This window comes from Salvelinus namaycush, chromosome 16, assembly GCF_016432855.1.
Source record: "Salvelinus namaycush isolate Seneca chromosome 16, SaNama_1.0, whole genome shotgun sequence".
In the NCBI taxonomy this organism is placed as follows: Eukaryota; Metazoa; Chordata; class Actinopteri; order Salmoniformes; family Salmonidae; genus Salvelinus; species Salvelinus namaycush.
The window spans coordinates 22,903,440-22,926,665 of record NC_052322.1 but is presented as its reverse complement, the minus strand read 5'-3'; the positions used below and the strand labels follow the sequence as shown (position 1 = coordinate 22,926,665).

The 23,226-nt window shown below is 41.6% G+C and overlaps 1 protein-coding gene across 6 annotated transcripts; it reads left to right on the top strand.

Moving 5' to 3' along the window:
* The first annotated feature begins 784 nt into the window (after positions 1 to 784).
* Positions 785 to 15,558, top strand: LOC120061196 (6-phosphofructo-2-kinase/fructose-2,6-bisphosphatase 2-like). Of its 6 annotated transcripts, none has more exons than XM_039010810.1 (16): positions 785 to 803; positions 1,106 to 1,258; positions 3,366 to 3,491; positions 3,822 to 3,918; positions 4,418 to 4,484; positions 4,603 to 4,677; positions 4,795 to 4,851; positions 4,981 to 5,105; positions 10,162 to 10,369; positions 10,550 to 10,696; positions 10,811 to 10,915; positions 11,002 to 11,131; positions 12,218 to 12,280; positions 12,411 to 12,475; positions 13,136 to 13,336; positions 14,935 to 15,558. In XM_039010810.1, the coding sequence occupies exons 1-16, from the start codon at positions 800 to 802 to the stop codon at positions 14,986 to 14,988; spliced, it is 1,677 nt and encodes a 558-aa protein (XP_038866738.1). In that variant the 5' UTR covers positions 785 to 799; the 3' UTR covers positions 14,989 to 15,558. The 6 variants fall into 6 exon arrangements, with proteins under 6 accessions (XP_038866738.1, XP_038866741.1, XP_038866742.1 ...); XM_039010811.1 differs by lacking the exon at positions 785 to 803 and adding an exon at positions 1,672 to 1,858 and having other exon boundaries at positions 1,145 to 1,258; XM_039010812.1 differs by lacking the exon at positions 785 to 803 and adding an exon at positions 1,758 to 1,858 and having other exon boundaries at positions 1,151 to 1,258.
* The last annotated feature ends 7,668 nt before the right edge of the window (positions 15,559 to 23,226 follow it).

Below are 23,226 nucleotides of genomic sequence, written 5' to 3'. Positions count from 1 at the left end.
TGAGGTTATAGTTTCAATGAGCAAGGCAGTGGCAAAAAGCCTGATATGGACAGTAATGGTGCAGAGATGGCAGGAGCATTGTAATAGAGATACTAAGAGTAGGCATTTGTTTCAAGTACAGAGGAAATTCAGGGAGTACGGCAGGAAGGGACAAAGGAGAGGAGGCTCTTTTTACAAATTAAGGGTGAGACACAGCCAATTGAATAAGACTTTAATGTTATAGGAAAGCATCCAATAGGAAAGTGTGATTATTGCCAGGAAACAGAAACAGTGGAGTGTGTATTGATACAGTGTGGGCAATAGGAGAGGAAAAGAGAGGCTGAGATCTAGTATGAAGGGGATACAGGAAATTAGTTTAAAGAGTATATTGACTAGAAGGTCATTAGATACATTCTCAAATATTTTCAATTTTTTAAGAGAAACGGGGCTCACAGGTAGGATTTAATTTGTCCTTCTCTGGCCCACACTCCAGTACAGTAGGTGGGGGTAATGCGCCATAATGTTGGATGCCAACTGCAGACAAACCCCACCGAAGAAGATTACCAGCAAAGATGTTTATAACTAAACTAAGATGGACCACAGACTGACGTTTCCAATGGGAACATATGAGTCATAGTCGGCAGAACAAGCAAGGAGGTGGGCAGAGCCAAGCACGAGCTAGTGAGATTCTATTGGCCCGTTCTAACAGACATCTGCATATTTCCGCTAGAGAACGTCTACTCTGTGAAGTGCGTGTGTGCAATAACTCAATTCGCATTTGCACTCCCTCTAAACAACGCGATTTTTTACAACTTTGGCAATGGGTAAAGTCTACAAAACTTAGTCCACTCTGTTCATAACATATTGTAGTTTTGGGAACAGAAAACTGTATTGAGATCAAATGTTTCATCGATGAGAACTTGCAGAATATCGGTCAAAATCCATCTCCTTCCATCTTCTCCCACTGCTGGCCACTGGGCTTCCTCTTACTACCAATGTCATGCGGTTGCTTCACATTTATTTAGATTTTTTGTTATTATTTTGTTTACTTTTTTTATGCTTCACATTCATACATCCGATGAAATCTGTCTCATTGTTCTATCTGTGTTACCGGTTTGTCCGTCAGTCAGTGCGCAGGTTGATTTCCTTCCCGCAGTGTCCGGGGGGAGGAGCCAAACAATAGAATACCTCGGAGCTCGAGAGCAGACAGATGAAATAGCTACAGTACTAAGTGGTTACAAAGTGACTCGTGTCTGTCGACTCACCTGTTGTCATTTTGGTAAGTGCTTCTGTAAACTATCCGTCGTGCTGAGGATAATCTGTTTTTGTTGCATAGTATGACGTTGCAGTAAAAATCATGCTAAAGTTGTATCTGAACCGGGTTTATGTCTTCACGTTGTTTTAGATAGAACAAGCGTGTCATATGAACGTGTGAAAAAATAAACCAACCGGTCACTTTCTTCAGATGTAAAGGGGATGTATTATGCTTAGCTAACTAGCCATATTTTGCACTGTAACAATAGCTAGGCGTATTTATAGGCTAACTAGAGAAACGAATTGTGAAACATATTTACTCAGCTAGCTTGCTATGGTTATTTGAAAGTAAACAATTTGAGCAATCTGGGAAGATAGTTGTTTAGTCTATGTTATCTGCAGAGATGACCTCACTTAGCTAGTGTCCTGACCTCCCAGTCCCAGAGAGAGTCCCCTGCCAGGCTACCCTGCCGTGAAAGGACCAGTCATTGGACAGTATAGTGACAGTGTGCTGTGTCTACTAGCATCATGGCTGCCAGCCAGCAGAAAGGCACTGCAGTTCTGGAAAGTTCAGCAGAGGGAAAGAGAACGGAACTCAGGGCTAATGAAGTACTGAAGAAATGCTGTAAGTACTAGTGTCTTGTCTGCTAGCCTCATATGCTCCCGTCTATTCTGGTCCCTTTCCTCTATTAACCCAATTAGGTCAAATGTCAACCTGATCTGTGGGTATTCATTGCAAGCTGCTGCATAACCAATGTGAGCTATGTTCCTCACGACAATAGGCAATTACATTGATTAAATGGAATTGGATTTGGCAGTGCAGAATTTAACATTTAGAAATATAGATATTAACACAAAATGCCATTTTTTTGTAAGTAATCAGCCCTATTTTTTGCCTCGCTGGCAATCTTTGTTTTCCTCTCATGCAACGTGAAACTAGGCATATTTTGTCTCCCTACCTGCATACAGCATGTGAAAGGTGCTCTGATAGTTTACTATAGGCATAGTGACTTTTTTCACACTTCAGTTCAAACTAGATTAAATGTGATGTGTGCAGTCATCAGTGCATGCATTTTTGCGATCACCCCCAGTTAAATAAGTCTAGCATTAAAGGCACAGTACAGTCAAAACTAGATTTTCATGTGTCATATATATTTCCACACTATGAGGTTAGAATAATATTGTAAAATTATGACAATGCCCTTTTAGTGTAAGAGCTGTTTGAAAAGACCACCTAAAATCTCTGCCTGTTTTGGTGGGATGTTGTTTCGGCCTTCCATGGTGACATCACCATGTGGAAAACGTGTTAAATACCAAAAAGAAAGAGTTCCAACCTCTCTGCCAATAACAGCTAATTTTCAGTGTTCCCACTCAGATCACACAGACAGTCCTAGTAAAATTCATGCTTGAGAGATTGCCCTTTTTCTAAGATGCTATTTTTGTTTATTTTTGACAATCACAGTAAGGTACTTAATTGTTACCAAGAAATGATTGGATTTTGAGATAAAAGTAGCTGCATTGGACCTTTAACTAGCCAGTCCAATCCACTCTGAGGAATCTGTAATCAGGAACTGGAGATGGTTCCAAGATATCCCAAACACACTCATATCTCAAACTCACATTCACACACACAAATCTTTTGCGGGTGGCTGCTTGGTAACCACTGAATTGTTAAGCCACAGGCTGGTTTAAGGAATGTGTAGCATGTAAATGTAATGCCTGGTCTTGTTAAGTATAGCAAGGGTTTGTTTGTGTGCAAAGGACTGAGGATGGGTGTTGGTGAATCTTCTATCTGCAGTAACAGACTAAAGAAGAGAGAGCGACAATAACAATAAACTTCTTCAGAACACTAGACTTCATTTTACATTTCTTGGCATGGACTTAACAGTGTCTGTGGACCGTCAGTAGCTAAGCAGCTGCTGTTTGAAAAACATTAACCACTACTAGTGAGAAGATCTGGATGAAAAAATAAACCCAAAGGAATAATTCACATGTTATTATATTGGCCTTTTTTTAAAACAATTATAAAATATAATGGCGTTACTGTGTCATGGTAAAATACTTAGCCTACGTTCTATTGACATTTCAAAGTAAGTTGTTTGGTTGTGATTGATGTTTCTCTGTGTGAACAGCATGGGCCTCTTACATGACCAACTCCCCCACTGTGATTGTGATGATTGGTCTTCCTGCCAGAGGGAAAACCTACATGTCCAAGAAGCTGACCCGCTACCTCAACTGGATAGGAGTGCCAACCAAGGGTTAGTATAGAGGCCTCACTGTATGTACTATACTGTATTTTCATTAAAACAAGTAGACCCACACTACCGGAAGATAAACATTGAAGCCACACTTTCCTCATTATTCATGTTATTGTATTCACTCTATACGATGTGGAAATTAATTCATTTTTTGCAGACTAACAATCATAGGGATCTTTTTGTGTTGATATATTTACAATATTGTGAATTATGTAATTGAACTGCGATGCTGCAGAACCCATGACTTCCCTCCACAGTTCAGTAAAATGTCACATGACATTCTACTGATTACAAGAACATGTGCATTTCATCACCTGTATTGTGTTGCAGTATTCAACCTGGGGGTCTACAGGCGAGAGGCTGTGAAAGCTTACAAGTCCTATGACTTCTTCAGACACGACAACGAGGAGGCCATGGAAATCAGGAAGTGAGTGCTCCGCCTCCCTTCATAGTATTTTTGGACCTGTAGCAGAAGAATGAGGTTGTTTTGATGAGTTATACAGTATTACAGTAACCCTTTTATTTCTAGACTATGCCCTCCATGTTTTCCCAAGCAGGTGGTATCTCTATTGAAAACCTTGCTGTTTTTTAGTGAGCAACTCAATGGTAGTGAGTCATCTGGCCGCCCGCCATTTTCCTTTTTCTTGGTTTAATGCTAGCTGCTAGACCAACAGGTATAATACTTGTTATAAGCATTATATAAACCCTATAATCTATTATTATAAGGCTTGTAATATATTGTGTATTTCTATGCTATAATTCTTCAACAGATTGAACATAAATATTACAAAGACATAATGGGGTCGTCATACATGGTCTTACAATCCATTATAGCAACATAATGCATTATGTCTGTCAGATTTAAGTGATGTGTTACTGATTTTTCATTTCAATTGTTATTGATGTGGGTCACTGTGTCCCTACAGGCAGTGTGCTCTGGTGGCTCTGCAGGATGTCAAAGCTTATCTGACTGAAGAGGGGGGCCAAATCGCTGTTGAGTATCTACTCTTTGCTCTCTCTGCTGTTTGGAGTAATTGGAGACAAAATAGTGATATCAAACTGGAAAGATGAGCTTAATTTTAGATATCAGTGAGATGTGACTGTTTTTCAGGTTTTTGATGCCACAAACACCACCCGAGAGAGGAGAGAATTACTCCTTAGTTTTGCAAAGGAACATGCTTACAAGGTCAGCGTTATTATTTGTTTCTATACCTAACAATGGTTAGGTTTAGAAACTATTCTCAATTATTGGTGTCAAAATGGTTTGGTAAAGTGTGTCTTCAAATATTGGTCTCTTTCGCAGGTGTTTTTTGTGGAGTCATTGTGTGACGACCCTGATGTCATTGCTGCTAATATTATGGTAAATTAACTTACATGTTTAAAAACTTAACTACATTATGAGTTTTACTTCTCATTAAAACATTCTATGGTTATCTTCTTAAGGATTTCCACACTTTAAGTCTTGTGCACCTCCCTCTCTCCTCCCCAGGATGTGAAGGTGTCCAGCCCAGACTACCCAGAAAGAGACAGAGAGAGTGTGATGGAGGACTTCCTGAAGAGAATAGAATGTTATAAAGTCATGTACCAACCATTAGACCCAGATGAACACGACAAGTAAGACGTTCTCTATTTTAAATGGTTAATGTTGCATTATGTACATTTTTGTATTTGTTTTAATGTTCAAAAGCTCTGAGTCGCTAGTGCTCATCCAATGTGCTTCAACAGTAGCAATATTGCGCCTCCAGCCTGCCTGAAAACCACTGTATTCGATTTCCCTGTCGGGTCTGATTTACCTGCCAGATTTAGTGATGCGCATAGTGAAAGACGAGTTACCGGAGGCGGTGCCAGCTCAGACTGAGATTTGAATGGATATGAATGGGACGTCGATACTCACACTTCACTTGCGGCGATAGCTTACAGATATGACAGGTGCAGGTAGCACACAACCTGTCCCAGCAGCTCCCCGATCTAACCCAAAGAAACAGGGAAATTATTTTCATGCTAGATATAAAGTGATATGTTGTGTTTGCTATTTAGTTGTAAATATTTATTAAAGTGTTATAGCTACTATGAGTTACTTGTTTTGATGTTTTCTAACCACATTAGCAGCTAGCTACCTAGTGTAGCTAGCTTGTTAGCAAGCTGACTGCGCCATTGCATTGGTTTGTTTCATTTGAATATATAATGTTGCTTAGCTATTTAGTTGTAACTAGTTATAACTATATGTATCCTTGACTGTGTTATATTTGAATATTTGTTAATGTGACTCACCGTCTGTAACGTCCATTTTTATAGTTTACTCCATTACTTGAGTCATCCCTCTCTGCTCTCTCGCATTGTGCTGCTTTCCACAGACCTAGCCCCACCACTAAAGGAGCGCATTTGCTCGACCACGAGACACTTGCGTTCAGTCTGCATGGTCAATGCAGCACATGCAACAATGTTGATGACTCCGATGCAGTTTCCACTTCTTAATATAAATCCACAAGCGTTCTACTATTAGTTTGTGTTTCTTACATCTGCAAAGAGCTAGTTTCTTTTCTTAGCAAGTTGTGGCTAAGTTGTGTTAGCCGCTAATCGCTAGCTAGCTAATAAATGTAGTCAGGATAATGTAGCTAGCTATACAGCCTGATAACAGTGATAGTGTAGGACTAAATTAGCATGTTATTTGTGCAACAGCATCTTTCAAATCAAAATAGGAATAGGCGAAGCATGAATATGTTAGCTACATGAAGTAGACAACACCTCGATCACACCGCAAAATGGTACGCAGCATTATCTGGATGTATGTGCATTAAAATAACATAAAATTGATCAGAAATACACAGTGTAGACATTGTTAATGTTGTAAATGACTATTGTAGCTGGAAACGGCAGATTTTTTTTATGGAATATCTACATAGGTGTACAGAGGCCCATTATCAGCAACCATCACTTCTGTGTTCCAATGGAACGTTGTGTTAGCTAATCCAAGTTTATCATTTTAAAAGGCTAATTGATCATTAGAAAACCCATTTGCAATTGTTAGCACAGCTGAAAACTTGTGCTGATTTAAAGAAGCAATAAAACTGGCCTTTTTTAGACTAGTTGAGTATCTGGAGCGTCAGCATTTGTGGGTTTGATTACAGGCTCAATATTGATGCAAGAAACCACTTTACAAAATAAAATGCACCATTATTACAGAGAATAAAACAAATTATGCTACCCTCTGCCTATTGGCTACTTTACTTATTCAAGCCGGTCTCAAAATACAACACTGCCCCTTTAAGGCAAAAAAAAGTTCTATGTACACAGGTCAGTACATGTAGCTCTTGCTTTGATCTCAAAACAAGCGCATCTAATCATGACTGCTGATGCTGTAAAAACAGTCCAGTTCAAAGTGAACGGCACAGATCCGTATATGGCAATGGTCTATTTGCATATAGGCCTACTGCAGCTCTGATAGGTTATGGCGCACTGGTCTGTGTAGAGTATGTGCCTGAGTAGTGCCTGTCAATGCAATAGAATCCTACTCTGATGCATTCTGCCTACAATAAAATCTCTTGTATAGTTAGTTTTGCATAGTTTGTTTTGCTATGTTGCATTGAAATTGGCTAATATTGTGTTGATTCAATCACAATTCCCACAGTAAAGGGAAATGTTGATAGTGTTAACTAATGGGCAAAACTCTAGAAAGTTGAGTGAAGTTCAATCTGGTGCTTCTCTGTGCATTCTGATATTTCTTCTGCGCGGCAGTCCCGGGGAGCTGCGCGCCGGCATACAGTTTAGAGTTAACATTGGTCGCGATAACTCTATTCAGTGAGAATAAGCCCTTAGTCTAGTGCTGTAGGTTGGTTATCTTTGAATGCAGCAGGTAATCATTCTTAAGGTCATTACTTAATGTATTGAGTTTATATACCAACTCTGGTGTCAATTTGACTAATGGTTAGAAATATTGTCCAAAAAATCAGCGTTAGTGTATTGGTATATTGCAGTCATCTTTGAATTCTGGTACTTTATGTCGTTGAAATCTGTTTGTGTAAATTATTTAATCTCAGTTTGTACACTCCACATTAGTTTTCCAAAATACTTCAATACACTCTCACAGCTGTAATATGCAGACTGCGCAAGCAGCAGAACTTCTGTTTTCAAATATTCATGAATAAAATATCCAGTTTTCACTAGTTCAGACCACATAATAGGGCAACAATATGTGATTATACATATATACTAATCACAATATTTCTCATTGTTCATCTGCATAATTTAAACCTAACATTCATTTGCATGAGACAAAGTTCACTTGATCATTAGATATGTTCTAGTATCCTATGGTGCCAATGACATCTATTGTGCCACCAACTTGTCTGGTGCAGCCATCAGGGTTAAAGGGATTTTATATTCACACAACTTCTAAGGACATATTCATAAGGTTTACATACCAAATTTCATGGTCCCATGTCCATCGGTTCAGTTCTTCTAGCCCTGGAGTGATATGGTGCCATCTAGTGCTGTAGCGTGGCCAACATTGAATGCAGCAACTAATCATTCTCAAATTCATTGGAGGCTAATTCATTGAGTCTATACAGTGTACCAAAACTGGAGTGAATCGGATTTATAGTTCATGACAAGGAGATTTTTTTTTTTTTTTTTTAAGTATTTTTTTCATTAGCATATGTGCTAATGTGCACCTGTAGGTACAGTGCGGCCATATTTGAATGCAGCAACAATTTCTTCGCAAAACCATTAAAGATTTATGTAATGAGTCTAAATACAAAATCTGGAGAAAATCTGACATGGTACATCAGGAGCATATGATTTTGAGCGTTAACGTTACATATGCAAATAATTTGTGTCCTTGTTTTTTTAGATATATCAAATTTAGTGTGGATCGTCTTAGGGACGTCAAAGATAGTGTTGACACATTTTAAGTTGTTAGGCCACTGTAGAGTGGATTTAAAGCAGTTTAAATGGACATATAAAATCTGATTGGTCAAAAGATGGTTAAATTATTGACAAATCTCAGCTTTTCTCAAACTTGTTGTCCATGAAGATTTTTTGGTGATTATTTTAAGCATTAGTGTTACATAGTTAAAAAAGTGAATTGTTAATAGTTTCCTTATTGTTTTAAAGATCTCAATGCCAAACTTGACATGGTTCATCATTGTAATGTCTTTCATGATCCTATCTAAGTTGAAAGGCCATTGTGGGGTAGATTTACATAGGAATTAAATAGGCACGTAAAATGTCCCTATTGTCAGACTTGGTGGCTCCCAGGAAATGTGAAAACGTACAGTACCAGTCTCAAAAGAATGCCAAGAGTGTGCAAAGCTGTCATCAAGGCAAAGGGTACCTACTTTGAAGAATCTCAAATATAAAATAAATTTTGTTTTAACACTTTTTTGGTTACTACATGATTCCATATGTGTTATTTCATAGTTTTGATGTCTTCACTATTCTACAGTGTAGAAAATAGTCAAAATAAAGAAAAACCCTTGAATGAGTAGGTGTGTCTGAACTTTTGACTGGTACTGTACATAGTACTCAAAGTCTTTACCAAGTTAGCTATCTTCAGATGGCGATCTAATCTTTTACCAGGCAGAGACATTCATGTTAGCTATAACATTATTACAATGTACCCATAGCTGCAGGAAGTAGGGGTGTTGAGGGTGCTGCAGCACCCTGTGATAAATCACCCATAAAAAATAATTAATATATTAAAAAAGTCATTTTTGGGAAAATGTTGTTTTTCCACCAAATTAGTGCACTAGGCCTTTATGACTCATATGAGCTGAGAAAAATACTTGTCAGCAGAGCAGGAAGAAATCGCACTATACTCTGTATCAAGAGGATGTCATTCTAGCGACTACCGATGAGAGTGGGTTTCTGTGGAATTGTGTTCAACTCTTGACATTTTTTTTCATTCTTGCCAGAGGGGTCTCCAAAAATACCAGTACATACAAAGTTCCACAATGTAGCTTTAATTGATACCATTTGTATTTACAAACATTCATCAAGAGGTCCATAGTTTGTTCAGTAGTTGGAGACAACACACAAGATTGACAAAGGTATTTTTTCAGATTATAGCCTGCTTTGTCACCATGTTGACTCATCATAACATCATTGTTCTGATTCCAATTCTAAATCTCCTGACAGAAAAACGTTTCTGGTTCGTTGGTCATTAATTCCTAATTCACCATAGTATTATTAGATGTAGTCCCTCATATGATAAGCCTTATAAAACAACACTGATTTTACGATGTTTATCTTCAAGAAATGTACAAAGTACAATCTTATTTCAAGCCTGAGCTCTCCTAAAGCCTGGGCCTCCAAGTCATATCAGTAAATTCCTCTGGACATTGTCCCAGTTAGAGAAGAGGAACAGTTGCGTTCCCTCTTACTGGCCCAGCTAGGGCCTTGCGAAAGCCTTTGTTTTCAACAGTTCGGGCCATTAATTACATACAGAAAGTAGGTGCTGAATAGCTATTAAAAGTATTATTTTATTATTAAAAGTTCTTGTCAATTTCTTTGATTTCTCAGAACTATTGTATTGAGATTTAATTTAGCTAATGAGTAGATCTTCATGATGGTCATTATTAGCGTCTTTAGCAATCAGTCTGTATCGGATCAAGACGCTATCAGGTCACTGATAAATTCCATCTTGATCTCCATTCTAACCTCTGACCCCTAGGGACCTGTCCTTCATCCAGGTCATCAACGTGGGCCGGAGCTTCCTGGTAAACAAGGTGCAGGACTACATCCAGAGCAAGATCGTGTACTACCTGATGAACATCCACGTACACTCTCACTCTATCTACCTGTGTCGGCACGGAGAGAGCGACCACAACGTGGAGGGACGCATCGGGGGCGATGCAATGCTGTCTGTTCAAGGGAAAAAGGTATACCTCGACTTCTCCTTTTAGTATACCATTACAAGTACAGAAACTATTGCACCACTTCATGCTATGTTGCTCTGTGTTCTATATATATAAATCTTGCACACACAATCACTATGGCATCATCTTTCTTACATTCTGTATACAAATAAACCTACTATGCCTATTCTAATCCTCTCTCAGTTTGCTGGAGCGCTGAAGGGTTTTGTGGAGCAGCATGGTCTGCCAGACCTCAAGGTGTGGACCAGCCAGCTGGGACGGACTATCCAGACCGCTGAAGAGCTCGGGGTGCCCTACGAGCAGTGGAAGATACTCAACGAGATCGATGCCGTCAGTACCACAGCACCACGGTTCAATAGTGACCCACAGACGAAACATGGTAGGGGTTAAATTTAATAATGATTGTCTATAAAAAAAAAAAAAAAACGTATTTATGTTTCTCAGGGTGTGTGTGAGGAGATGACCTATGAGATGATTGAGGAAACCTTCCCTGCGGAGTTTGCCTTAAGAGATCAGGACAAGTACCACTACCGCTACCCAGGAGGAGAGGTACATTTACTCCTTATCTCTCTACAGAGATCTGTCCCATTCATCGGAAGCACTGAGCTCAGTTTGTCCCTCTCCTCTCTCCGTAGTCCTACCAGGACCTGGTGCAGAGGTTAGAGCCGGTCATCATGGAGCTGGAAAGACAGGGCAACGTGCTTGTCATCTGTCACCAGGCTGTCATGCGCTGCCTGCTCGCTTACTTCCTGGATAAGAGTGCTGGTACAAACACACAAACTCACTTAGTGCCTTCGGAAAGTATTCAGCCCCTTGACTTTTTCCACATTTTGTTACGTTACAGCCTTATTCTAAAATTGATAAAAAATTGATTAAATATCACACTATGCCCCATAACGACAAAGCAAAAACAGGTTTTTAGACATTTTTAGAAAGAAATATCACATTTACATAAGTATTGATACCCTTTACTCAGTACTTTGTTGAAGCACCTTTGGCAGCGATTACAGCCTTGAGTCTTCTTGGGTATGACGCTACAAGCCTGACACACCAGTATTTGGGGAGTTTCTCCCATTCTTCTCTGCAGATCATCTCAAGCTCTGTCAGGTTGGATGGGGAGTATCGTTGTACAGCTGTTTTCAGGTCTCTCCAGAGATGTTCGATCGGTTTCAAGTCCGGACTCTGGCTGGGCCACTCAAGAACATTCAGAGACTTGTCCTGAAGCCACTCCTGTGTTGTCTTGGCTGTGTGCTTAGGGTCGTTGTCCTGTTGGAATGTGAACCTTCTTCCCAGTCTGAGGTCCTGAGCGCTCTGGAGCAGGTTTTCATCAAGGATCTCTCTGTACTTTGCTCCATTCATCTTTCTCTCGATCCTGACAGGTCTTGCAGTCCCCACAGCATGATGCTGCCACCACCATGTGCCAGGTGTCCTCCAGACGTGAAGCTTGGTATTCAGGCCAAAAAGTTTGCCTTTGCTCATGGAAAAGTTTGCCTTTGCTCATGTTCATCCTGGATGAAGGACAGAAATAGATGTTGAGGTTAAAAAGAATGTCACATGGCCCTCTTAAAGGTCTGCCAATTCAGTTGCGAAAGTGGTTTGTGCCTTAAGGGGCATTTTAAAGGCTAGTAAAGCCACCCACACTGTGACTGTGCAGTGGGCACCTCTGACTGTCACTGCCAGATGTCAGGAAAGAGAAGTAATGAAATCTAAATATAATCCCTAAAAATATATGTATGTATTAACTCTCATGTGTCATTAACTGCATGAGATTGAGTCCTTTTGAGATGCCACATTGATCTCACATGCAATGTTCTAAATAAAGTCATTGTGTCTTTGTTTCTGTTGACACAGATGACCTGCCCTACTTGAAGTGTCCCCTCCACACAGTTCTAAAGCTCACCCCCATGGCTTATGGTAGGATATCTCATCCAAGACTACCCTGTGTCAGTCTCAGACACAACATCTTTCTCTCTCATTCCTCTCTCAGGTTAACATTGACTGTTATTTTTTCTCTCTATCTGTTAAAAAAAAAAATCTCGGCCAGGTTGTAAAGTGGACATGTTTGACCTCAAAGTGGAGGCTGTGAACACTCACCGGGACAGGCCATTAGTGAGTTGTTCTCCTTGACACATCTCTGTTCAATCTACTGTGTGTTCTACTTAATTTCATTTGTTCGTATACTGTATCCCTCTTTTAACAGGTGTGGCCAGTTCTGACCACTGATCCAACAACTTTCTCTCAAGAGTCAGTTGGATGATTAACTACAATAAATAGTCAAGTCATAACAAACTGGCTGATCTGGGAAGTTGTAGTTTGAAGAGTTCTAGGTAGTAGTGAGTCAATCCTCAGAATATGCAGTTATATAAAATAGTGTGAGAAATTGCAACAACAAAAAACAGACCAGAGTACAGTTTCCACCCTCACCCATACAAAGGGCCTCTTTTATGTAATTTCTTCTAATTTGGAGATCTGCTCTGCCTATACAATACAGTATGTAGTTCTGGAATGAACAGGCCACACTGTCTCAGTGCTGTCCCCGGTACAGTGTGTTTACCAGATGTTCCATGTTGTGTGGTAGTACTCATAAACATGACCAGTGGCCACACTGCCTTTTACTGAGCGTAGCCCTGCTAACATGTCTGGGAAAGGAACCGCAACACCTCTTCAATATTCTGTTTGTTTCAGCTGTAATGTTTTCACAAGATGTGTAGCATGCAAGACAGAAACTTTATTTCTCTCTGATTCTGATGCTCCATCCTCTCTAACCAGGATAAAGTTTGTAATGACGTCGTTCCCACCACATTCCTCCGGAGGAACAGTTTCACTCCCCTGTCCAGTCACGACCAGGTGAAGCGTCCGCGCCTCTACAGCGCTGGCAACCCACCTCAATCTCGACGGCCCCTGGCCCCCTTTATACCCAGCATGCAGTCCTTCGAGGACCCTGAGGGAGCAGAGTTGACACGAAGCCAAGTTAGTTGTCTTTCTGCATGAATGATGTCTCTCTTCACGTGTTTTTATGATGTTACTTATGTCCTTAAACTACAGTAAACTTATTTTGAAAACTAGGGATGCACGATATATCGATGAGCATATCGGAATCGGACGATATTAGTTAAAAATGCCAACATTGGCATCAGCCCAATGTCTAGTTTAACGCCGATGTGCAAAACCGATGTCGAAGCTGACATGCATACCTATATAACGTAGGTAGATGACGCCATGAAAAATACAGCGCTACACAGAACAAAAGCAGAAAAATACTAGGCCAACAACTAAACAAGTTCAAGTTGAGCAGTCATTTGAAAGAGTAAGAACATTTCAGAGAGACAACTCAAAGGCGAAATCCATTAACACCAAGATAATGGAATTAATTATGCTACTTGCTATGGGCATCACGACCGACATTTGGACCTCAGTCTGACAGCACATTGGGTCAACAAGGATTTTGTACTGAGGAAAGCCGTATTGCATGCTCAAGGATGTGCTGGTTCTCATACCGCTGGTGCCATTTCAATGGCATTTGAGAACATGTTTGAAACTTGGAAACATGAACACACTCCTAGCGCCATTCGAACAACTGACTAGAGAAATAAGCCAATCAACTGTGTCTGCAGCAGACGGGATACCCTATGTCATGACATTGAAACGCCTACTCAACAAAACAGCCGACACAGACCGTGGGGTTAAAACTAACAAAAGTACTTGAGGCTGTGAATAAGCAATTCGGTGGTATACTATCGGAGCCTCTTTACTGTGTCACCACCATGCTCGATGCTAGGTACAAGGACCGCTACTTCGATGCAGAAAATAAACAGGGTTTATGTGAAATGTTACGTACACAGCTGGACAAGATGGAAATGGACACAGGGACAGTGCGCACCGAGGAAGAGAAGCCACGGACAGACAGAACTGAAACACTGCTTAACATGTATGATGAAATCCTGGTTGAGAATGAAACGACTGAACAAATGAACAATGAAACAGCACAGCAAGTAAGTGAAAGAAATAGGTTTTGATTATGTTTTACTGGTAATGGGGACATACGTAAATGCCAACAAAATAACTTTTTGGTCAATGTGGTGTGTGTGTGTGTAACCTTTATTTAGCTAGGCAAGTCAGTTAAGAACAAATTTTTATTTCCAATGACGGCCAAACCCAGACGATGCTGGGCCAACTGTGAGCCGCCCTATGGGACTCCCAATCCGGCCAAATGTGATACGGCCTGGATTCTAACCAGTGCCTTAGACCTCTGTGTGTGTGTGTTAACTATTTAGCTGTACTAGAATGCTTAAAAGGACGCAACATTTTTTAAATATTGGTTATCGGTATCAGTGTCGGGTTTTTTTTGGCAAGGAAAATATTGGATATCGGTATCGGCCAAAAATGTAATATCGGTGCATCCCTAAAAAAAACTGCAAGTTGTGTCTTGTGATTGACCTTACAATCCTCTTTCTGAGCTCAAGTGTAGCAGAGACCAGTCAAAACAAACTGTATGATGACGGCGCTCGGCCTTGGCACAGCTTAGCATGTGAGATAACACTGTCTCTCCCTCCTTCTGCCTCCTAAAGGAGTCTCTCAACTGCTTCAGCCCAGGGGACTCAGAAGACGCTGTTCGCAGTTGAAGAGGACAGAGACGGGTGTCTCCACTCCCCAACATCCTCTCTGCCATCAGACCTGGGTTCAAATACTATTTTAAATATTTGTACATACCTTGAATGTTTGCCAGGAGTGCCAGATGGGCAGTGTTTGCACTTTGGGGGCTTTTCTATTGATTCCATTTCAACATGCAAGCACAGATAAAGTATTTGACATGATTTCAAATAGTATTTGAACACAGGTGCCCTCTGTCTGTACCTACTGTAGTCCCTCCACTCCAGGAGGAACCATCACCTAACGCTCAGGCCTGCTACATACCATGCCAGCCTTATCATTTTGATTGTCAAGCAGTGGTTCAAGCACACCACCTCAGCCACAAATGGTCACAGCGTGTGGTTGTTGTAGTGGCCAGAATTTGTTCTACAGCTGTTTAGTTTCTGTTGACATCTGTTAGATAGATATTGTGGTTGTGTGAGGGTGAAGAGCGAGATGATTTGAGAAAAACATGGCCTTGCTTGCACACACACTTATCAACATTCAAAGTTGAATTTACTCCAATCAGAACTTTGGAATGTTAAATAGAGGATATCTTTGAGGATATTTGTCTTAGTAGATTTTAGAGTCATTAAGTTATTTGTCGATTGCAATTTATTTTACACTTATTTTACACTAAGTCCCTTATGGAATGGGTTGCCACATGGTAACACTGAACATTTTATAAAAAACAAAGCACTTACTACAAACAATGTCTTATCCGTTGTCTATAATGTACAATTACTTAAGCTCTTATGAATAATATATGTACCTCTTAAATTGAATAGTTGAATATCATCATTTTTGAACAGCCTTGTGACCAGCTTTGTTTTTCCTCAGTTAGGCTGAAAGACCACCATACAGGATTTAACATTTCAGCTCAGGGATTCATGTTATTAGTTAGTCACATGTTACTGTCACAGGTTACATTTCTGTGTGTGTGTGTGTATAGTTCACATTTTACTCTGCAATTCGGTTACATATTTATCGTCATGTTATGAAATACCAATTTATTTGCATTATAGATGCATCCATTACACGTCTTCAGCTAAAATGGCAACTACTACTGTAGTTCCAGTTAATGCCAGCATTTATTCTTAAATTTGTTAAAATGACATTGTTTTTACTTTTCCTAACGTTATCTGCATGATTTTGCATTCTGAAAAAGCACAGCATAAGGAAAGATACTGTAGGTACTTTCATACTTAAACTTCACTGATCTTGCCCACCCATGTGTATTTTATTGTTAATTACTGCCATAATTATATATGTTAAATGTAATGCTGCTCTAAAGTGCCTCTGTGACTGTGTTTAGTAGCATTACTTTTGTGGCTCTTGCAAGGCTATGTTATTACATAAATAGGCAGAAGACAGTAGCCTGTAAGACTACAGTATACTGATCTGTATACTAGCACTATGCTGTAAAATGTTTTAAATCACTGGAATATTGATCTAATGAGTGTAAACGATTCAATAAATGAATGTATCTGTCAGAATGTCTTGCTCATGGCAGTTAGACTTGACTGTTCTCTGGTACACAGTGTGGGCGTGGCCAGATTTAGTGAGCTCATTGGGTGGTATCTTCCTGTTTTGATGTTTCCAGCAATTCTTCCTGTCTTATCTAAAGCCAGGGCAAGCCTGTGGTAGAACCCTGGATATAGGGCAAGATTCTGAGGGATGCTTCCTGGGAATAATAACCTATGGTGCATTTGGAAACTATTCAGACCCCTTTTTTTGCTTTGTCATTAAGGGGTATTGTGTATAGATTGAGTTAAAAAAATGATCTAATCAATTTTAGAATCAGGCTGTAACTTAATGTGGAAAAAGGGAAGGGGTTTGAATACTTTCTGAATGCACTGTATGTCCAATAAATCACTCAACCTTCTTATTAAAACTAGGATATGACCTGTGACACATCTAGGACTAATATAAGTTGCGTCTGTCAAAGACGTAAAGGACAGGTGGCGGGGATTGGGACCGTTAACTGATTGCAACCATAAACTTTTTTCCGGACTGGTCTGTCATAGGGGAAATGGGTTGGGTCAATGGGGTGGGTGTGACACCTACTCCTGTTGCCTGCTGCACTGCTGCTTGGATTTTACCTGGCGATCTGTTTACCGTCTGCCATGGCCTGTCTGGTACAGGTATCCCTGCCTCACTCCCCCCTCTCTCCCGAGCTTTCGCTCGCCTCCAGCACACACGCACTGTTGGGGAGAGTGACTCTGAACTTACAATGGCTAGCCCCAAGTCGTTATATTTTTCTCTTGTGCTTTATGCTATTTGCTTCATGACTCCTGCGTGCTTTGTTCCTACACTCGGGACTCTGACTCTATTGGTTACACGGACTCTTGGCCTCCCATCCTATTCTAACCACCTCTTGCCGGCTGATGAAATTGCTGTACAATATGATATTGTTGCCATCTAATGCACATTCAAATGTTATAAATCAACACTGCAGAGTTCTCCCTGTCCTCTGCCGTGCCCTGATTGTTTTACTGCTGATTATATCTGGAAATGTGCATGTAATGTACACTCTGGCCCATCAACTGTTGCTAGCCCCAATTCTGTTTTGTGATCTGACATCTGCTTCACTGATTTCTGCTCTTGTAAAAGCCTGGGTTTTCTGCATGTTAACAATAGAAGCTTATTACCTAAAATGGATCAATTGAAAGAGTGGGTTCACAGCTCCAATCCAGATTTGTTGGTCATTACTGAGACGTGGTTAAGAAAGTGTTTGAGCACTGATAACATTTCTGGTTATAATCTTTTTCGGCAAGACAGATCTTCCAAAGGTAATGGAGTGGCAATCTTTACCAAGGAACACCTTCAGTGCTCGGTTGTCTCCACCAAGTCTGTCCCAAAACAATTTGATTTGCTGGTTTTATGCATTAAACTTTCAAATAACTAAGCTCTCTCCTGGCCCCTTACACCAAGTCTGAATTTGTCCTGCTAGGTGAGCTAAACTGGGACATGATTAAACCACCTGACCAAATCCTAAAGCAATGAGTCTCTAAATCTTTCTCAGATTATTACCAATCCCACAAGATATGACTCCAAACACCCAGAAAAGGCTACTCTCCTTGATGTTATCCTTACAAATAATCCTTATCGGTATCAGTCTGGTGTTTTCTGTAATGATCTTAGTGATCAGTGTTTTAGAGCCTGTGTTCGTAATGGCTGCTCAGTGAAACGACCTGTCTTGTTATGTCAGATGCGCTTGCTAAAAAAAATAAAATATGAGCAAGCCTTCCTTCATGACCTGGCCTCTATAAATTGGTATACAGTCGTGGCCAAACGTTTTGAGAATGACACAAATATACATTTTCACAAAGTCTGCTGCCTCAGTTTGTATGATGGCAATTTGCATATACTCCAGAATGTTATGAAGAGTGATCAGATGAATGTTATGAAGAGTGATCAGATGAATTGCAATTAATTGCAACGTCCCTCTTTGCCATGCAAATGAACTGAATCCACACAAAAAAAACATTTCCACTGCATTTCAGCCCTGCCACAAAAGGACCAGCTGACATCATGTCAGTGATTCTCTCATTAACACAGGTGTGAGTGTTGACGAGGACAAGGCTGGAGATCACTCTGTCATGTTGATTGAGTTTAAATAACAGACTGGAAGCTTCAAAAGTAGGGTGGTGCTTGGAATCATTGTTCTTCCTCTGTCAACCAAGGTTACCTGCAAGGAAACACGTGCCGTCATCATTGCTTTGCACAAAAAGGGCTTCACAGGCAAGGATATTGCTGCCAGTAAGATAGCACCTAAATCAACCATTTATCGGATCATCAAGAACTTCAAGGAGAGCGCTTCAATTGTTGTGAAGAAGGCTTCAGGGCGCCCAAGACAGTCCAGCAAGCGCCAGGACCATCTCCTAAAGTTGATTCAGCTGTGGGATCGGGGCACCACCAGTACAGAGCTTGCTCAGGAATGGCAGCAGGCGTGTGAGTGCATCTGCATGCACAGTGAGGCGAAGACTTTTGGAGGATGGCCTGGTGTCAAGAAGGGCATCAAGGAAGCCACTTCTCTCCAGGAAAAACATCAGGGACAGACTGATATTCTGCAAAAGGTACAGGGAGTGGACTGCTGAGGACTGGGGTAAAGTCATTTTCTCTGATGAATCCCCTTTCCAATTGTTTGGGGCATCCGGACAAAAGCTTGTCCTGGAGAGGACAATGCGAGCGCTACCATCAGTCCTGTGTCATGCCAACAGTAAAGCATCCTGAGACCATTCATGTGTGGGGTTGCTTCTCAGCCAAAGGAGTGGGCTCACTCACAATGTTGCCTAAGAACACAGCCATGAATAAAGAATGGTACCAACACATCCTCCGAGAGCAATTTCTCCCAACCATCCAGGAACAGTTTGGTGACGAACAATGCCTTTTTCAGCATGATGGAGCACCTTGCCATAAGGCAAAAGTGATAACTAAGTGGCTCGGGGGAAAAAACATCGATATTTTGGGTCCAAGGCCAGGAAACTCCCCAGACCTTAATCCCATTGAGAACTTGTGGTCAATCCTCAAGAGGCGGGCGGACAAACAAAAACCCACAAATTCTGACAAACTCCAAGCATTGATTATACAAGAATGGGCTGCCATCAGTCAGGATGTGGCCCAGAAGTGAATTGACAGCATGCCTGGGCGGATTGCAGAGGTCCTGACTACTTCCGGCGCCGACAGAGATGGCCGCCTCGCTTCGCGTTCCTAGGAAACTATGCAGTATTTTGTTTTTTTATGTGTTATTTCTTACATTGGTACCCCAGGTAATCTTAGGTTTCATTACATACAGTCGGGAGGAACTACTGAATATAAGAGCAACGTCAACTCACCATCATTACAACCAGGAATATGACTCTCCCGAAGCGGATCCTGTGTTTTGCCTTCCACCCAGTACAATGGATCTGATCCCAGCCGGCGACCCTAAACAACGACGCCGTAAAAGGCGCAAACGAAGCGGTCTTCTGGTCAGGCTTCGGAGACGGGCACATCGCGCTCCACTCCCTAGCATACTACTCGCCAATGTCCAGTCTCTTGACAACAAGGTTGATGAAATCCGAGCAAGGGTAACATTCCAGAGAGACATCAGAGACTGTAACGTTCTTTGCTTCACGGAAACATGGCTCACTCGAGAGACGCTAACGGAGTCGGTGCAGCCAGCTGGTTTCTTCACGCATCGCGCCGACAGAAACAAACATCTTTCTGGTAAGAAGAGGGGCAGGGGTGTATGCCTTATGATTAACGAGACGTGGTGTGATCATAACAACATACAGGAACTCAAGTCATTCTGTTCACCTGATTTAGAATTCCTCACAATCAAATGTCGACCGCATTATCTACCAAGGGAATTCTCTTTGATTATAATCACAGCCGTATATATTCCCCCCCAAGCAGACACATCGATGGCCCTGAACGAACTTTATCTGACTTTATGTAAACTGGAAACCACACACCCTGAGGCTGCATTCATCGTAGCTGGGGATTTTAACAAGGCTAATCTGAAAACAAAACTCCCTAAATTCTATCAGCATATCGATTGTGCTACCAGGGCTGGTAAAACCTTGGATCATTGTTATACTAACTTCCGCGACGCATATAAGGCCCTCCCCCGCCCTCCTTTCGGAAAAGCTGACCACGACTCCATTTTGTTGCTTCCAGCCTACAAACAGAAACTAAAACAGCAAGCTCCCGTGCTCAGGTCTGTTCAACGCTGGTCCGACCAATCTGATTCCACGCTTCAAGACTGCTTCGATCACGTGGATTGGGATATGTTCCGCATTGCGTCCAACAACAACATTGACGAATACGCTGATTCGGTGAGCGAGTTCATTAGAAAGTGCATTGACGATGTCGTACCCACAGCAACGATTAAAACATTCCCAAACCAGAAACCGTGGATTGATGGCAGCATTCGCGTGAAACTGAAAGCGCGAACCACTGCTTTTAACCAGGGCAAGGTGACCGGAAACATGACCGAATACAAACAGTGTAGCTATTCCCTCCGCAAGGCAATCAAACAAGCTAAGTGCCAGTATAGAGACAAAGTAGAGTCGCAATTCAACAGCTCAGACACAAGAGGTATGTGGCAGGGCTCTCCTTCACTGCAGCCGAGGTGAGTAAAACATTTAAACGTGTTAACCCTCGCAAGGCTGCAGGCCCAGACGGCATTCCCAGCCGCGTCCTCAGAGCATGCGCAGACCAGCTGGCTGGTGTGTTTAAGGACATATTCAATCAATCCTTATCCCAGTCTGCTGTTCCCACATGCTTCAAGAGGGCCACCATTGTTCCTGTTCCCAAGAAAGCTAAGGTAACTGAGCTAAACGACTACCGCCCCGTAGCACTCACTTCCGTCATCATGAAGTGCTTTGAGAGACTAGTCAAGGACCATATCAGGACCATATCACCCTACCTGACACCCTAGACCCACTCCAATTTGCTTACCGACCCAATAGGTCCACAGACGACGCAATCGCAACCACACTGCACACTGCCCTAACCCATCTGGACAAGAGGAATACCTATGTGAGAATGCTGTTCATCGACTACAGCTCAGCATTTAACACCATAGTACCCTCCAAACTCGTCATCAAGCTCGAGGCCCTGGGTCTCGACCCCACCCTGTGCAACTGGGTCCTGGACTTCCTGACGGGCCGCCCCCAGGTGGTGAGGGTAGGTAACAACATCTCCACCCCGCTGATCCTCAACACTGGGGCCCCACAAGGGTGCGTTCTGAGCCCTCTCCTGTACTCCCTGTTCACCCACGACTGTGTGGCCATGCACGCCTCCAACTCAATCATCAAGTTTGCGGATGACACTACAGTGGTAGGCTTGATTACCAACAACGACGAGACGGCCTACAGGGAGGAGGTGAGTGCCCTCGGAGTGTGGTGTCAGGATAATAACCTCTCACTCAATGTCAGCAAAACAAAAGAGATGATGGTGGAGGAAACAGGAAACAGCAGAGGGAGCACCCCCCTATCCACATCGACGGGACAGTAGTGGAGAAGGTGGAAAGTTTTAAGTTCCTCGGTGTACACATCACGGACAAACTGAATTGGTCCACCCACACAGACAGCGTTGTGAAGAAGGCGCAGCAGCGCCTCTTCAACCTCAGGAGGCTGAAGAAATTCGGCTTGTCACCAAAAGCACTCACAAACTTCTACAGATGCACAATCGAGAGCATCCTGTCGGGCTGTATCACCGCCTGGTACGGCAACTGCTCCGCCCACAACCGTAAGGCTCTCCAGAGGGTAGTGAGGTCTGCACAACTTATCACTGGGGGCAAACTACCTGCCCTCCAGGACACCTACACCACCCGATGTCACAGGAAAGCCATAAAGATCATCAAGGACAACAACCACCCGAGCCACTGCCTGTTCACCCCGCTATCATCCAGAAGGCGAGGTCAGTACAGGTGCATCAAAGCAGGGACCGAGAGACTGAAAAACAGCTTCTATCTCAAGGCCATCAGACTGTTAAACAGCCACCACTAACATTTAGTGGCCGCTGCCAACATACTGACTCAACTCCAGCCACTTTAATAATGGGAGTTGATGAAAATTATGTAAAAATGTATCACTAGCCACTTTAAACAATGCCACTTAATATGTTTACATACCCTACATTACTCATCTCATATGTATATGTATATACTGTACTCTATATCATCTACTGCATCTTGCCATCTGTATGTAATACATGTATCACTAGCCACTTTATGTTTATATACCCTACATTACTCATCTCATATGTATATACTGTACTCTATACCATCTACTGCATCTTGCCTATGCTGTTCTGTACCATCACTCATTCATATATCTTTATGTACATATTCTTTATCCCTTTACACTTGTGTGTATAAGGTAGTAGTTGTGGAATTGTTAGGTTAGATTACTTGTTGGTTATTACTGCATTGTCGGAACTAGAAGCACAAGCATTTCGCTACACTCGCATTAACATCTGCTAACCATGTGTATGTGACAAATAACATTTGATTTGATTTGAAAAAGAAGGGTCAACACTGCAAATATTGACTCTTTGCATCAACTTCATGTAATTGTCAATAAAAGCCTTTGACACTTATGAAATGCTTGTAATTATACTTCAGACTTCCATAGTAACATCTGACAAAAATATCTAAAGACACTGAAGCAGCAAACTTTGTGGAAATTAATATTTGTGTCATTCTCAAAACTTTTGGCCATGACTGTAGAATCAGCTTG

What these genes read in the sequence shown, in the direction of transcription:
- LOC120061196 (XM_039010810.1), top strand. An exon ending in GATAGGAGTGCCAACCAAGG is followed by an intron (nt 3,492 to 3,821) that starts GTTAGTATAGAG and finishes ATTGTGTTGCAG; the next exon opens with TATTCAACCTGGGGGTCTAC. An exon ending in CTCACCGGGACAGGCCATTA is followed by an intron (nt 12,476 to 13,135) that starts GTGAGTTGTTCT and finishes CTCTCTAACCAG; the next exon opens with GATAAAGTTTGTAATGACGT.